Below are 14,878 nucleotides of genomic sequence, written 5' to 3'. Positions count from 1 at the left end.
CAGCATCATCTGTTAACTTTCTGGTTATCTTTTTTATTATTTAGCTTTTTATTTTGTGCTGGAGTATCGCCGGTTAACATTGCTGTGATAGTTTCAGGTGAACAGCGGAGCGACTCAGCCATACATATACATGTGTCCATTCTCCCCCAAACTCCCCTCCCACCCAGGCTGCCCCATCACAGTGACATTGAGTAGATTTCCCTGTCCTATACAGTAGGTTCTTTGTTGGTTATCTCTTAAATATAGCAGTGTGCACATGTCCATCCCGAACTCCCTAACTAGCCCTTCCCCTCATCTTTCTCCTTGGCTGGTTATCTTCTTTAAAACAGGAAAGTCTAGGAACTCATCTTTTAACAGAAACCTCAGGTGGCACCGGCATAGCTGCCTGCCTGCCTACGTCTGGAATTCCCAAGTGGCACCTTTCCCCACACTGGGGTGACAGGTATCTGTATTAGAAAGATTCCAAATAGGGCAAAAATGGTTTTATTTAACATGCAGCAAAACAAGGGAAGCAGCTGACGTATCCAGTAGTTTTCTGTCACAAAGTGACCTCAATAGTAACAAGTAACATTCATAAATAAAGCCTAAAGCTTATTGTAAGGGTACATTCCGTGTAGTAGTCCCACAGAGCTTCCCAGGGCTGCAGCAGCCCATCTCTGGAGAGCTCTTGGATTTACTCCTTAAGGAGTGAAATGGATTCACTTTCTTTTCTCTGTCTTAACAAAGCAGTGAAACCTGCTCGCTGATGAGGGGAGGGGGCGATGGCCTCTTGATTAAGGAAGCCTGGCAAGAGCAGGGAGGGGTCAGGGCTGCCTCTCCCTGGAGCTGGCTCTGGCTCATCCAGCTGAGCGCAGGTGAGCCACGTGTTCATTCCCCAGCGGCTGGGTCTTACCTGCCTGTCGCCCCGTGAAGCCTGGACTCCCCGGCCCAGCTGTAGCCAGTGGAGGGAGCACTGTTGAAGCAATAGGGCCTGGTGATTCGATTCAAGCAAGGCCCCTCATCTCACCACCTCCAGACCCAACATATCGCCGACAGTGCCCCTCGGCAGCTGGGGACACTCGGGGTTTCTGGGCAGCAGGTAAGGACATAAGTTTAGTGCAACGCGCCTGTTCCTGAGGCCTCCTGTTCCCAACCGCGAGCCACCCTGCAGGCCAGCTGGTAGGAGGAGGGGGCCAAAGCAGGACACGGGGTGCTATCCTCCCCTCAGAGGCGTGAGGGCAGCACAGCGGTGTGCTCCACGCCAAGCAAGAGGTAGTGAGTGAGAGAGATGGCCTGTTCCCGCAGCAGGAGGCACCCTTTTCCCGGAGAGTGCTGGGCATCTGCTTCCGGAGAAGGCGCAACACTGCTCTTCCATTTCCTTTCCTGGTTGTGGTTTAGGCTGCCGCAAGGCCAAGTTCTACTTCTAGCAGCTGCAGTTCCTCATCCTACTGTGATGTCCATGGGACACAGCCTGCCGCTACCAGGGCCCAGCACAACTCCTCGTGGCCGTTCCAGGGTCGTGCTGCCCACAGAGGGCAGGAGTGGCGATCCAGCAGCACCAGCGCCCTGCTCTGGGCCCAGGGCCGTGCGGGAGCTGTGGGCTGTGCCCTCCTCCCAGGAGCCTGCCAAGGGGAAGCCTGGGTAGCAGCAGGGCTGAGAACTGGGGATGTGAGGACGTGGTCCTGAAGGAGGGCCCTGAGTCTCTGCATTAGAGGATGCCAGCACAAGGGGAAAACCCACTCCAGCCTTGGGGCCATGTCCCAGGCCGGGGGTGCGGGGGAGAGGGGGTGGCACCTGGAGCCACTCCCCACTCCTGATGTATGTGGCCACTTCAAGTCACACAGGTAGATAAAAACAGGTCCTTCTGGGGGCCGAAGGAAGAGAGATCACAGCAGCGGCTCGGCTCCTGGCAGCGGCGCCCAGGGCCCCTGTTCCACATCAAAGCTCTTAAGCACAGCGGTTAGGATGTGAAGGAAGACCAGGCCTGGAGAGCCTCCCCTCTCGGGGTAGCCTGCCTGGGCTCCAAAGTGCAGCCAACACGTGTCCTCTGGGGTTATAGGTTCCCCCACTGCTCCACGGGGGGGAACTGGTCCACCTCACCCACCTCGGTGCTCAGCTGCTCCCCCAAGGCAAAGGTCAGCCTGTACCGAAGCCTCGCCTTCTCCTGCAGCAGAGGGGCCGCGCGTCAGACACCCCTTCTCTGACACCCTTGGGGCGCTTCTGTGCAGGGGACACGCCCTGCTCCTACCACCCCATCCTCACTTGGCCTTTGGGCTAGGGTGGAAAAGGGACGTGGGAGAAGCGGTAACAGTCCAGGCTGGGAGGCAGTGGACGTGGGCGTCCAGTTTTGGGAGCCGGGGTTTTCAGGTGGGGTCCCCAGCTCCAGCTCACCTTCAGTGGGTTGGCCAGCAGCATGACCTGCGTGATGGCTGCAGGTGGCTGGATGGGGCTGAAAGGAGAGAGTTCTGTCCCAGAGGGTGGCTGCAACTTCACTTTCATTGACTAGAGAGAGAAAGAGGCTCCTTTGAAGAGATGGCAGGTGCCCTTGAGGTGGAACGGGGTGTGGACATGTAGGTGCAGGAAGAGGCCCCAGGGAGCGAGGATACCTTGGGCACTGCGGCCTGCAGCACGATGCTCTTGATGGGCAAGGGAGCCGTATTCAGCATGGACACCACCACCACCAGCACGTCAGGCCGTCCTGGAGGACACTCCTTGGCAAAATGGAAGAGGATGCGGAAGCCGTTTTTATCATAGGCTGTCACAGGAAGGGCACTGCCTGTGTGTAAGAATGGGGCAGGTGAGGGCGGGGGGAGAGGTGGGCCTGAGACAAAGCACCGCAGCCAGGCGGGAGGGCACGACGACCCCGGGACCAGGAAGCTCCTGAAGGAGCCTGGGAAGAACCTCCCGAGTGCACAGCGGGGACAAGCACAGACTGTGACACGGTAGGGAGGGCCGCGTGTGGCTCTCAGGGACTCTGGCAAGAAAAGCCTGGACCCACCCGTCCCTTGCCATGCGGCCCACACATCTGCAGGCTGGGACCCCCGCCCCTCACCCCAAGCCTCCAACACCTACTAGGCTTGATAGACTCCAGGGGCACGTGGACACTGGCCAGGGAGAGCTCGGGCCCCTTCACAGGGCTGCCCTGGGCCTGGAAGAGAGGGCTGCCAGGCCCCGCGGAGAAGGGGAGGAGAGGCCGAGTGGAGGCGCCGCTGGGGAGCAGAGAGGGGGCGGCAGCGCCCGGGAAGCAGCTGGAGGTGGCGGGTTTCACCAGGCCTGAGGTCCTGGGCAGCAGGGAGGACAAGGCATGTTGAAGACCAGGCAGAGCTGCTGACCGCCCCGCACAGGCACCCCCAGACTAGAGCCGGCTCTCCCCTCATCCCGCTTCTAGATTCCAACTGACCCACCAGACTGAGAGGGAACTCCCACAACCCCCTGGGGCTGCCTCCCCAGCACCCCTCTCCCACTCATTACACTTTGGCCTCTTCAAGAAGCTGGTCGAGGGCATCCAGCTGGTGCAGGGTGCTGTCGCCCAAAGCGGAACCATGGTGCCCAGGGGCGATGGGCTCAGCCTTTGGGGCCAGAGCTGGGGCCAGGCCAGTGGAGAAGAAGGGGCTGGCTTTGGGGGCAGGAACGCCAGCTGGGGCCACCAGGGCCTGGAAACTGCCTGCAGGGGCCACCGAGGGCTGGAGGAGAGGCCCGTCTGCAGGGCTACAGGCTCCCGGCCCAGGTTTGGGGCTGAAGAAGTCCAGGTCCGACCGCTCGCTCTGGGGAACGAAAGTGGGAGTGAGGGGGCCCTGCAGGTGGCGAAGGCTGCAGGCTCTCCACCCAGCCCACCCCCCACGCTGTTCCTGGGGGCTGGGCTGAGCCCTCTGCAAGAGCAGCCGTCCTATGGATAGAGCACGCAAAGCGCTGTGTGCAGGATGGTGCCCAGGGCCAGGACAAGGCTGGGAAGTAGAAGCAACATGGCGCCCGCCCCCACCTGGAGCAGGGGCCACTGGCTGTTCCCAGCTGCCTTGGCGGGAGGAGCACTGGGCGCTGGGTCGGTGAGGGGGTCGGTGAGGCCTGAGGACAGAGGAGACGGCTGTGGTGGAAGAGGCTCTGGGCTGGGGCAGCCCCAGCCCCACCTCACCTGAGGGAGGGCCACCCATGACCACCAGGCCGCCCAAGGGTGACAAGGCGTCCCCTGTAGCTTCTGGAAGGGAATGGACCCTCTTCCGTCTTTATGCTGCAGGGGGCGCCTGCTGAGGAAGGGGGAGCACAGCCAAACAGGATGTCCACCAGAGGATACTACCCTGGGCCCTCCTTCCCACCCTTGCTAAGCACGCAGGGTCCCCCTCGGGCCTCCCCGCCCCAGCACCTCTCCTCGCTGAGGCCCCGGAAGCCCCGGGAAGCCCCCTACAGGACGCACCCAAGCAGAGCAGCTCCTCGTCCAGCAGGCTGAGGGCGTTGCTCGTGCTGCTGGGCCCTGGGGGGGCCTCGGGCTGGCCGGGTGAGTGGCTGCGGCCAGGGCCTGAGGCCTGGGGTGGCGGAGGGAGGACAGGGATGCCCGAGCTGGCAGGGGTGGGGGCCAGTGCTGGGGGTGGGCCGCTCGGCACCTCCACCTCGGCAAGGTCGATGAGAGTGCCTTGGTTTCCTGGATGGATAACAGAAGAGGACAGGAATCACTGGGGGCCCCTCCCGGACTGCGCAGGGGGAGAAGGACCCTGAGCACAGCCTCTGGCCTCCTCCCAAAGCACCTGTCTGGGCAGCGATGAAGAGCTGGTGGAGACGGCAGGTGGGGGAGACCCTGTGTGACCTCCCAGGAGGGGCTTGGGGGGCTCAGAGTCCCCTCAGGCCCGTGGGCTGATACAGGGTCACCCTGCACCGGAGACCCAGGCTGCTCTGGAGGGAGTGGGGAACCAGAACACGTTACCTTCCGAGTCGGGACTGGCTGAGGTCACCACCTCACCGTTGACAAGCTGCCCTTCAACGACTGCCTTATAAGAGTTGATGACCCGGGAGAGATTGTCACTGGCCTGTAAGATGTCCCCTAGTACCGGAGAGAAATCGGAGAGAAATCTGTCACTCCCGGCCTGACAATGCCCCCACCACACACATCTAAATCCCCGGGTCACCCCCCCAACCACCCTTCCCAGTCCACTCACCTAAACTATTGTCACCGTCCTCGGTCTCACTGGCGAGTTTGAATAACGTCCGCCTCTTATTCTCACACCGATCAAACAGCTCCTAATAGAGACCCAGAGAGGAAAACTCAAGCTGCCAGATCACCATCCATGCCACCAAGTTCCGGCTCCCCTGGTACATGGGTTAGGTGGTACCACACTTTACCCAAATCACCTAACCCAGCATCCACGCAGAGTCCTGGCTGGCTCCCCTGGCACCGTGGTCAGCTACAGATCACCCAACCCAGCATCCACACCAGAGTCCCGGCTCCCCTAGTATCAGGTCAGCTCCTGGCAGAGTCAGGCTCTGCACACACGTCTTCCTGCTGCCAGCCTCGGCCACTCTTGAGTCACAAAACACCTGCTCAGGCGGAGAGGCCGCCAGGACAGCAGGTCCCTTCCCACTCCCGGCCTGGCACACGCCTCAGAATTCAGAGTCTCTATGTGACCGAGGACGGATGAGCACATCAGGGAACCAGGGTGGGCCTTTCTCTGCCCAAGCATCCCCAGGCAGAAGGCGAGGTAGAGAGCAGGGGTGCGCCCCGAGGCGGATCTGCAGAGCCACGCAGACGGAGGGGGCATGGAACGAGTCAGCCACAGCTCATGGGCACTTGGGGGCACCACCCCTCGCGGTCTGGCTGCTGGCAGAGGACTGCCAGGTGTGTAGCAGCGTTTCGGGGCAGGAACGCCCTCTCTTGGGGCCTACCTTCATGAGCTCCTTGTCTGCCTCCGCAGAGCCCTCTCTGCTATAGTGACGCAGCATCTCACCAAGCAGCTTCACGCTGTTATCGACCTCCTCTAAGGTGTGCAGACGCTCGGTCACCTTCTGGACTCGCGCCTCATCCTGCGCCAGAGAGGACCAAGGAGCGAGAGCTCAGCTGGACTTGGCCCACTGCCCCCCAAAACCCCGCCAGGGAGGGTGCACACCTGCCCAGGGGACACGCGGGCCAAGGCCCGCCCCACGGAAGCTGCTTTCAACAAGTGATTCTTGGAACCACTGGCCTCAGACCCAATCGACAGCTCTTCTTTCAAAGCAGCAGCCTGCCTGCCCCCAAGCCTGGCCCCACGACTCCTGCTCCCACGTGTGGGTGAGCCCTGGGGACAGGGGAAGGGACCGCTGCTCTGGGGCCATGGGCTCCTCCCCAGGGCTCAGGGCCCACCCACCTCCTTCACCATGGACTTGATGAGCTTGTTGGCCTCCTGTAGGTCGTCCGGGTTTTTGCTTTTCAATAGCTTGGCTAAAAGCTGGAAGAGGAGGGCATCAGAGGCGGAGGGAAGGCAGCACCCCCCAGGGAACACACAGGAACTGAGCGCAGCCCGGTGCTGAGTGAGCCCACGCCCCATCGAGGACTTTACCTTGGATTTCTCCTCATCATCAAAAACAGGGTTTTTGGGACGAGGCGGTGGAGACGGGATCAGCGTCCTGTCCACAGAGATCAGCGGGTCGGAATGCACGATGCCTGAAAGGGGATGGAGCAGCGGTCACACAGGCTGGGCCGCCCTGGCACCCTTTCCCACACAGCAAGGGGGCGCCCCCGGGACCAGGCCTGCAGGCCGCACACATCTCAGCCCCCTCAAAGCCCAGCCCAGCGGCCCCTGCTTGGGCAGACATCCACGTACCCTGTCTCTTCAACATGTGGTAGGCATCCTTGATCTTTGATTCTTCCGGCAGGGCCAACGTCCAGCTATAAAGCAGCTCAATAACCTTGGTCTTCACTTTCTCAGACACCCTGTCCCCCAGGTACTAAGGAGCAAAGGAAATGGGAAAGCTGAGTGTGTGCAGCCTGGAGGCAGAGACAGAGGGAGGCTGTGCTCACAGCAATCAAATGGCTGCTAACTGGCTGCAGTCCCCAAGCCACCTCCAGACCCATGAGTGTGAGCCGGCGTGGGGGAGGGGAGCAGCATCCATGGGGCACAGACTCCGCTCAGGAAGGAGGCCGGGAGCTCGTCACTGTGTTCACGCACAACAGGCCAGACACACAACTGCACTTTCTCCCGAAGGAGTGAACAAGAATGCCTTCGCTGTGAAGAAGTGTCCCCTCTGCCGTAAGCGGGGGCCCAGAGCTGAAGCAACACTAGTGTGTGGCCGTGGTCAAGAGACGAGGGCAGCCGCGTGAGCACGGCGAGGAACAGTGGCTGCTGTCGCGGGAGCCCCATCAGTGGGTGCACTGAGGCCGGGAGGGTGGCAGAGACGTCCCTGTGTGCACGTCCACCCTCAGCACGGCGTCCTCTGAGCACAGGACCCAGGGAACCCCAACCCCGTGGAGGCGCTGGTCCGTGTGGTGAAAGCCGGTGAGGCGGGACCAGGGAGGGACACAAAAGAAGTTCTGAGAAACAGAACTGCCACCGACTGACCTTTGGAGAGACGACTTTGATCAGCTCATTCAAAAACCGGAACTTCCCCACTTCGTTATGGAACCTCCTCCCGCAGTTCTTCATGCAGGCTTCCAGCACCTGGAGCACAGAGGCCAGACGCTCAGACCAGGATCTGGCGCTCGGCCAGACCCCACACGCTGGCCGCACTGCACACACACTCGCCCGAGGAAGGACCTAACCAGAAGAGGCAGCCCTGGGGGACATCAGGGCAGTGGGATTATTCACAGAAGAGTCCCTCAAGGTACAAACCCCTCTGGGGAAGCTCAGCAGAAACTAAAGTAAAAAACACTGAAGCCCAGATAACGAGACAGTCAGACGGTCAGCCCTGGAGGTGGCCTGCCTGCAGATCCTGCCCTCGGGCTTCACAGGTAAGGAGATGGAGGCAGAGACCACACGCTCCTCTGATTCAGGGTCCAGGGCTCTCTCCACAAGCTGATCAACATGTTGGGCAGGCCGGAGAGGATGTTTCAATTCTGTTTTCTTCATCTTAGACGGACATGCTATTTTCCCGCCCTGAGCCCCATCGATCTCCCTCTGGGGCCTCAAGTTCTCAGGTGCTGCTGTGGGGCCTAGCACCTGAGTTTATGCCAAGGAGCGCACCACCCAAGTGCTGCCCCCTGCCCCAGCTTCCATCTTTGTAAATCGGGGATTTTCAATCACACTACTACAGACGTTCTGGGCCAATCACTTGTTCTGGGAGCCTGTCCTGGGCGCTACAGAATACTCAGCAGCACCCCGGGCTCCACCCACGTAGATGCCAGTAGCACCCCCCGATCTGTGACCAGCAACAGTGTCTCCAGACGCTGCCCAGGGTGCCTGGGGGACAGAGCTGCCCCCGCTGGAGAGCCAGGGTTAATGAAGCCTTCGCTCTGCGGAGCGCACGGCACAAGCATGCGTGCAGGCTAAGCGCCTTTCCCCAATGACCCCCTCCCGCCCTTCCAGGAGCTAAAGGGAGTCAGGAGAGAACCCAGGCATCCTGGCTTAGGGGAAAGCCCGGAGGCGCCCCAACACCGCACTCAGCTCTGAATCCCCCGAGTCTGAATAAACGCTAAGATCTGCCCACTGGGGTGATGTCTTCACTAGTGACCTGCATCATTTTTAGCTACAGGACAAATTACACTTGGCCAGCTCTTACCTGGCAAGACAGCTCTGTCAGCCTCTCTGTGCCCCACCCGGGGCCCACGGCCACTACCCCTCTGCCTTGGCCTCTCTGCTTCTCCCATCAGACCTCGTGTTCACACTCAGTCACCCGTGATGCTTGGGCCTGGCACGGGGCACACATGTTTGTGGAACAACTGACTGTGCAAGGTCCAGGTAAGTCTAGTGTGTATCCAGGATGCTCAGCTGGCCGAGGGCATGAGCCATGACCCCCTCACAGATCCCAGTGGACTCGTGAAGATCCATCACCAGCAAGAAAAACCTACCGTCAGGGCCTGGACCGCCTCCCATTCCTGCGGAGACTGGATCTTATGGGCCAGCAGTCGGACGGCGATCTGTGGCCTAGAGACCAGCAAAACCACACCTTCAGGATGCTGCCCCTCTGCCACCTGGCCAGCCCTCCTTTGCCAGTTTTTCACTTTCCCAGTCAACCATCTCTCACCTGCCCCCTACCAGTTTGAGACTCACCCTTCAAGCTCCTTGTTGATCTGATCACAAAAGCCAATTATGTATTCCCAGTCTTCCTGGCGGTTAGAAGGATTGGTGGCTTTATCTGGGGAGAGAATGAAGAAGACAACAACTAGTTGTTACAGAGAGCAAGGAGGACACCATGGAAGGTTTTCCTCACATTTTTAAGGCACTGATGTGATGATTTCTTCTCTAATGGAGAAGACTCAATAATTCAGTCAGACAGCAACTCAAATACAAATACTTAAAAAAAACTTTTTTCTGCTTGTGCCACATGACTTCTAGGATCTTAGTTCCCTGACCAGGGATTGAACCTGGGCCCTAAGCAGTGACAGGGCAGAGTCTTAACCCCGGACCACTACCGAATTCCCTACAAATATCGCTTTCTGTCCAGTATTCTGAAAGTTACAAACAAAAAAGAAAACAAATCGGAAGCTTCCCATTTTAAGGTAAGCTAACGACGTTTACTGAGCCCTCTAAGCACAAATTGTGCTGTCTGTCCATGGGGTCACAGAAACAAAACCTAAGCTTGAGTAAGCAGCATCCCTCAGTTTAAACAGTCTTCCACGATCAAGGACAAAGACAAGCACCGAAGAGGGTGTCCCAGGGTTTAAACTCCAGGAGGTAAATGCCAAGTCTCCTAACACTTGCCGTGTGTCGTCTCTTCTCCATCATGCCCAGATCCTGTGCTTAGAGAGGACGGCCCCAGCTGAGGGTGGTTAAATGCGTTCCCATCTCTGATTCAGATCTTGGAGTCAGCCTCTTCCAGAAAGCACTCTCAAGCTGTGTGCTAAATTTAGGGCTTCAGGTTCAGAAAACAAACGGAAGGCTGAAGGCGTGTATCCTTTTTTAAGTCCAGGCTCCTCCAGCGGATTTCCACCAGGGCCAAAAGCAGAGTGAGGGCCTTGAAAAAGCCTTTCCCAACAAGGGGTGATGTTAGAGGTTCCTGAATTCTGATTGCTCGTGACTGTGTTTCTTTACTTCCCTTTTCCTAATGTTAAAAATCACTAGCTCCACGCTCAAATCCTAACAGGGACTCCTAGCCAGCCCCAGCCCCCGCCCCTCAACAGGCATCACAAGGCAGCAGGCGCCACCCAGTGGCCGAGGGAAGACCTGCAGTGTCCAGCGCTGTGCGTGCGCGGCAGCTTTTCTGCTCTGGAGACCAGAAAACTCTGGTGGTTTAGGATCGTATTTGGGGGAAAAGAGAGATGTCAGTCCTCAGTCTTGAAAAGAGAATTAGCAGGCCCTTGAAAATGTCATGCTTTGAGGGAAGGGAGATTAATTCTATCCAGAGGGACTGTTTGTTGCCACAGGGACCTACTAGCTGTCACCCTCCAGAGAAGCTCTCAGTCTCCCCCACCAGGTGCCTAAAATTTTCTCAGGTGCAGCATGGCTTTGTTACTAATCCCTAGCATTTGAGATGCTTGGAGTTCTCATATGACATTAAGAGGGTGTGGGATACAAAAATAAGATGGTTTGAGGAGCCATACCTGCCCCTGTCACTACAATCATTTTGGGAGCAGTCACACGCCTTCCACTGTTTGCCACTGGAAAAGATGTCACAGACACAGGGGACATGTGCACAGCCCCTCCCCTCCCCACACACAGACACAAAGCCACGGGCGTTCACCAAAAATGTGTCCTGCCTGGAGCTGCCACGACTCCATTTCTGATTCCAGGAACGCTCCCACCTACTTCTCATTTTTGTTCAACAGCTCGAGAATCCCACTTCCTGTCCCCCAATGACTTTTCTACCGCAAACCCGCAGGGAGCTCTCGGCCTACACATGAACACAAAGCCGTGGTTTCAGCCACAGTTCGCCCCACTTCTGAGTATCTCCCCCCACTCTCCAGCCAGCTGAGACAGCAGACCTCAGTCACCCATAAAACTGTAAGAACCTCTGGAGATAACTTGGGGTGACTCAGGCACTCCGCCTGCCCACCGCCTCCCGGCAGATGCACACACCCACCACCCACTCAACGTTCCCCTTCACCTGCAATGGAGGTGACGCCGGAGCCTCCCCTGTAGATCTTGCCTTCCAGAACGGCCCCTCTGGGCTCCAGGTTTCTATTTTGGGGTCTCTGTTGAAAGCCTTATGCTAGTCTGTGTCTCTGCCTCTATACACCCTGCTCTCATTTTCAACTAGCTGTGACTGTCGTGGGACCTCTGGTCCAGAAGGGAGGGGAACAGCAATGGGCACCCCGCCCCAACACGGCTCAAACAGTCCAGTGACAAGTTCCACATAGCAAGGATAAGGATGGGGGGGAAGTCAAGGGTCAAACTTTAGTGCGAAGGTCTCGAATCAAGGAGACTTAGTCAACCCCCAAGTCTTTTGTTAATCAGCCACAGAAAACTAAGCAGACAAGTCACGCCGTGGAGGAACCACAGGAAAAGTACAAGATTCGGACCCTACCCTTGAGGAGGTTATGCAGCACGTGAGGAAACAACCAGAGCAAAACAAGACGGGAATTTTAAGTGCTCATCTGGTGCAGAAACGAGTCTAAAAACACTCATCATTTCTCCTCCCTGACTTCCCTATTTCTATAAATGGTGCCACCATTCCAAAGCTCCTTTTGCCCCTACCCAGGCACCCAGGTCTGAAGGCTCCTTCTTCCCTCTCCTCATCCATTTTCATTTGGAGAAGGCAATGGCAGCCCACTCCAGTACTCTTGCCTGGAAAATCCCATGGACGGAGGAGCCTGGTGGGCTGCAGTCCATGGGGTCGCTAAGAGTCAGACACGACTGAGCAACTACACTTTCACTTTTCACTTTCATGCATTGGAGAAGGCAATGGCAACCCACTCCAGTGTTCTTGCCTGGAGAACCCCAGGGACAGGGGAGCCTGGTGGGCTGCCGTCTGTGGGGTTGCACAGAGTCAGACATGACTGAAGTGACTTAGCAGACTTAGCAATCTCTTCCTTCTCCATGTCTTTACTATGTTTTTTCCCCTCAAGGCTGAGCCCTGGCCCTCAGCAGTTAGAGTGCGGAGTCCTAACCACTGACCTGCCAGAGAATTCACCTCAATGTCTTTTTGTGTGTTGTGCTCAGTCACTCAGTTGTGTCCGACTCTTTGCAACCCCACAGACTGCAGCCCACCAGGCTCCTTTGTCCATGGAATTTTCCAGGCAAGAATACTGGAATTGGTTGCCATCTTGTACTCCAAGAGATCTTCCTGACCCAGGGATCAAACCTGAGTCTCTTGCCTCTCCTGCATTGGTAGGCAGATTTTTTTTTTTTTTACCACTGAGCCACCTGGGAAACCCCAGTGTCTTTTTAAAATTGTTTTCTTACTCCTGCCCTGACCTCCTGATTTCTCACTTGCTTCCAGAACTTCTGCTCCAATCCATCCTATGTAAAACACCTATAGGAACCTTTCCAGAACACTGACTTAACAGGTACAGTATTAATGGGAATCCCTTAACTGGAGACACAGACTTCTTCGGGTGGAATTGGAGCCAGTCCAGAGTTTGGCTCTTCCCAGCTTCCTCTCCCATGTTCCCACAGGAACGCCCTGCTTGAATCAAACGTCTGTTACTGCGTGCCCCAAACATGGCCTGCTCCCTCCACACCACTGTCTGCTGTTTTCTTAGCCTATTTTCCCATTCTTTAAGGCCTCGCTTGAGTGCCATCTCCCCACTCAGAGAACCATCTCCCATTTCACTTATCCCCAATTTCCCAAAATAAACTGTCTGTATTTTAGCATTTATGGTTCCTGCTTTTTTACTTAAAAATGCTTTATCCACTCCAGCACCACTATCATCACACTGAAGGCAAAGACTTTGAACTTAGTTTTCGTTAACACCTCACACAGCAGATATTCATTAAGCACTGATTAACTGCAGTAATGACAGGACTTTAGAGAAGGCTGAAGTCATCAAGAGATGGTTTGTGGGGAAGGAGATGCTGGGATGGGTTTCAAAGCATGTAAAGGGGAACAGGGCTTTCAGGAAAGGAGAGGAATGTGTGTTGGTGGCTCAAGAACACCCAGCTGACAGAAGCAAGAAGAATGCCAGGAAGTCGCAGCGAGGCAAGGGGACAGCAGTGCAGTGACCTGACCGAGCAGAAGGGCTCTGGGAGCAGAACTGGGGGAGAGGCGGGGAGACCTGAGACCTGCCCGAAACGTCAGTCTAAGTAACAGGAAAGGGCCAAAGGCCAGTCTCAGCTCTAGTCTCTACAGACACCTTCCCTCTCCCCCATCACCATCTCCACTCTCCCTCAAAAACAGGTCTAAACTCTAAACCTAGCCTATTAGACTCAGCTGAGGTCATTTAAATTTCTACGAAGTCCCCATTAACATCTGTAAATGGAACCAATTCCAGAGTATTTATATCCAGTTGGTGGCTCTGGGCAAGTGAGCTGATTAGAGCCAAGGTGTCCTCTTGTGACACTGTGACACCAGTACCTACTTTGCTAGGATTCTTGATAAATGAATGTCTTTGGAGCACTCTGAGCTCCTGGGAGAACAGTTCCATATCCACAGTAGGCTGTGACCTGCCTGCAACTGCAGACCTTGCAAATGTAACCTGCGTTCAACCACCTGAACAGGGTTTCTTATCAAGGGGACTCAGGCAATTGGAGGAAACGGGCATCACCCCTCAAGAGGCTGCAGGCTCTAGTAAGTAACTGACAATGCACAAGGCAGCGCCTCGGCTCCAGCCTGTCTTGTCACCCTGCCCAATTTGTCTTCACTTAAACAAGGCTTCAGGGACCTCCTCTAGCCCATACTTAGTAAACTCAACGTACTAACCCTTCAGCCAAATGCAACCTGCTAAAGTTAACCTGTATTTCCTCACAGCAATATAAATGAGCGATCATAGCAATAGGCCGCAATAACTACAATATCAGGCTGCGTCTCTCAGCTTTGCTGAGTAGTTTACCAACGAATGACTCGTTAAGACATGCGGGGGGTGGGGAGAAGGGTCCCCCAACAGAGCTTTTATCATGCTTCGGTTACTGCAGGGAAAAGTACTCTTTTTTTCCTCTCTCTCTGGATTATTTTCACCTCAAACATTCAGCCTGCGCGAAGCAGTCACTTCTACTGGAATACACGGTCAAAATTCTGAAGCTATGTGGGTATGCTCAGCACCACCCACCGCTCCCGGAGTTTCAGCCCCAGTTCTGAGCTTTCCCCTGCGTCGGAAGAGCGCAGGGGTCCCGGAGTCACGGCCTTGCGCGGCCCCACCACAGTTTCCCCAAAACGCCTATGCATGTCATCCCGAAGCACTTGGCTGTCGCTTTCGCGCAGCGCGCAGAAGCGAGAGGAGGCGCCGCGGCTCAGAGAGCACGGGCCGGGCCGCCGAGCTGAGGAACGGGCGCGATCCCGGGGCGCTCGGGGCGCGTGCGAGGCTTGGCGCGGGCTGCCGGGCGGCGCCACCGCAGGGCCGGGGGAGGCAGCCGAGGGCTGGGGAGAGGGGAGGCTCGAGCGCGAACAGACTCGGCCGCGGATACTCACTCAGCCAGGACTCCAGACTCTCCCCTTCCGCCTCCGCCATATTGCAGCCGCCCGGGCCGGCCCAGAGGCCTCAAACCTCGCGAGAACCTGAGAGAGAGGAGCCGGGGCGGGGCCTGCATAGGGACCTGAGAAGACCAAGCGCCGCCGTCTAGGATCTTGCCAGGCTGCGACGGATAATGCGAGGGCGAACGTTTCCTTTCTGACTCTCCGCCTTAGACCTCGGAGTGAGAGACTCTTCAGGCCCAGTTTAACAGGGTGATGCGCAGAGCTAGGACCTTGTAGC

At 57.0% G+C, this 14,878-nt stretch overlaps 1 protein-coding gene across 1 annotated transcript; it reads right to left on the bottom strand.

Moving 5' to 3' along the window:
* Positions 1-538: 538 nt before the first annotated feature.
* Positions 539-14,635, bottom strand: GGA3 (golgi associated, gamma adaptin ear containing, ARF binding protein 3). Its single transcript, XM_068976028.1, has 17 exons — positions 14,596-14,635; positions 9,144-9,228; positions 8,942-9,017; positions 7,497-7,595; positions 6,762-6,885; positions 6,498-6,601; positions 6,306-6,386; positions 5,848-5,985; positions 5,124-5,205; positions 4,892-5,008; positions 4,388-4,612; positions 3,959-4,041; positions 3,451-3,743; positions 3,052-3,260; positions 2,586-2,755; positions 2,371-2,481; positions 539-2,143 (listed from the first exon to the last, which is right to left on the bottom strand). Exons 1-17 carry the CDS (start codon positions 14,633-14,635, stop codon positions 2,033-2,035), a joined length of 2,148 nt encoding a protein of 715 aa, XP_068832129.1. The 3' UTR covers positions 539-2,032.
* Between the last annotated feature and the right edge of the window lie 243 nt (positions 14,636-14,878).

The sequence above is a fragment of the Capricornis sumatraensis genome, chromosome 8, assembly GCF_032405125.1.
Source record: "Capricornis sumatraensis isolate serow.1 chromosome 8, serow.2, whole genome shotgun sequence".
Lineage (NCBI taxonomy): Eukaryota > Metazoa > Chordata > Mammalia > Artiodactyla > Bovidae > Capricornis > Capricornis sumatraensis.
The sequence above is the reverse complement of the archived record's forward strand: the minus strand, read 5'-3'. Positions and strand labels throughout refer to the sequence as shown.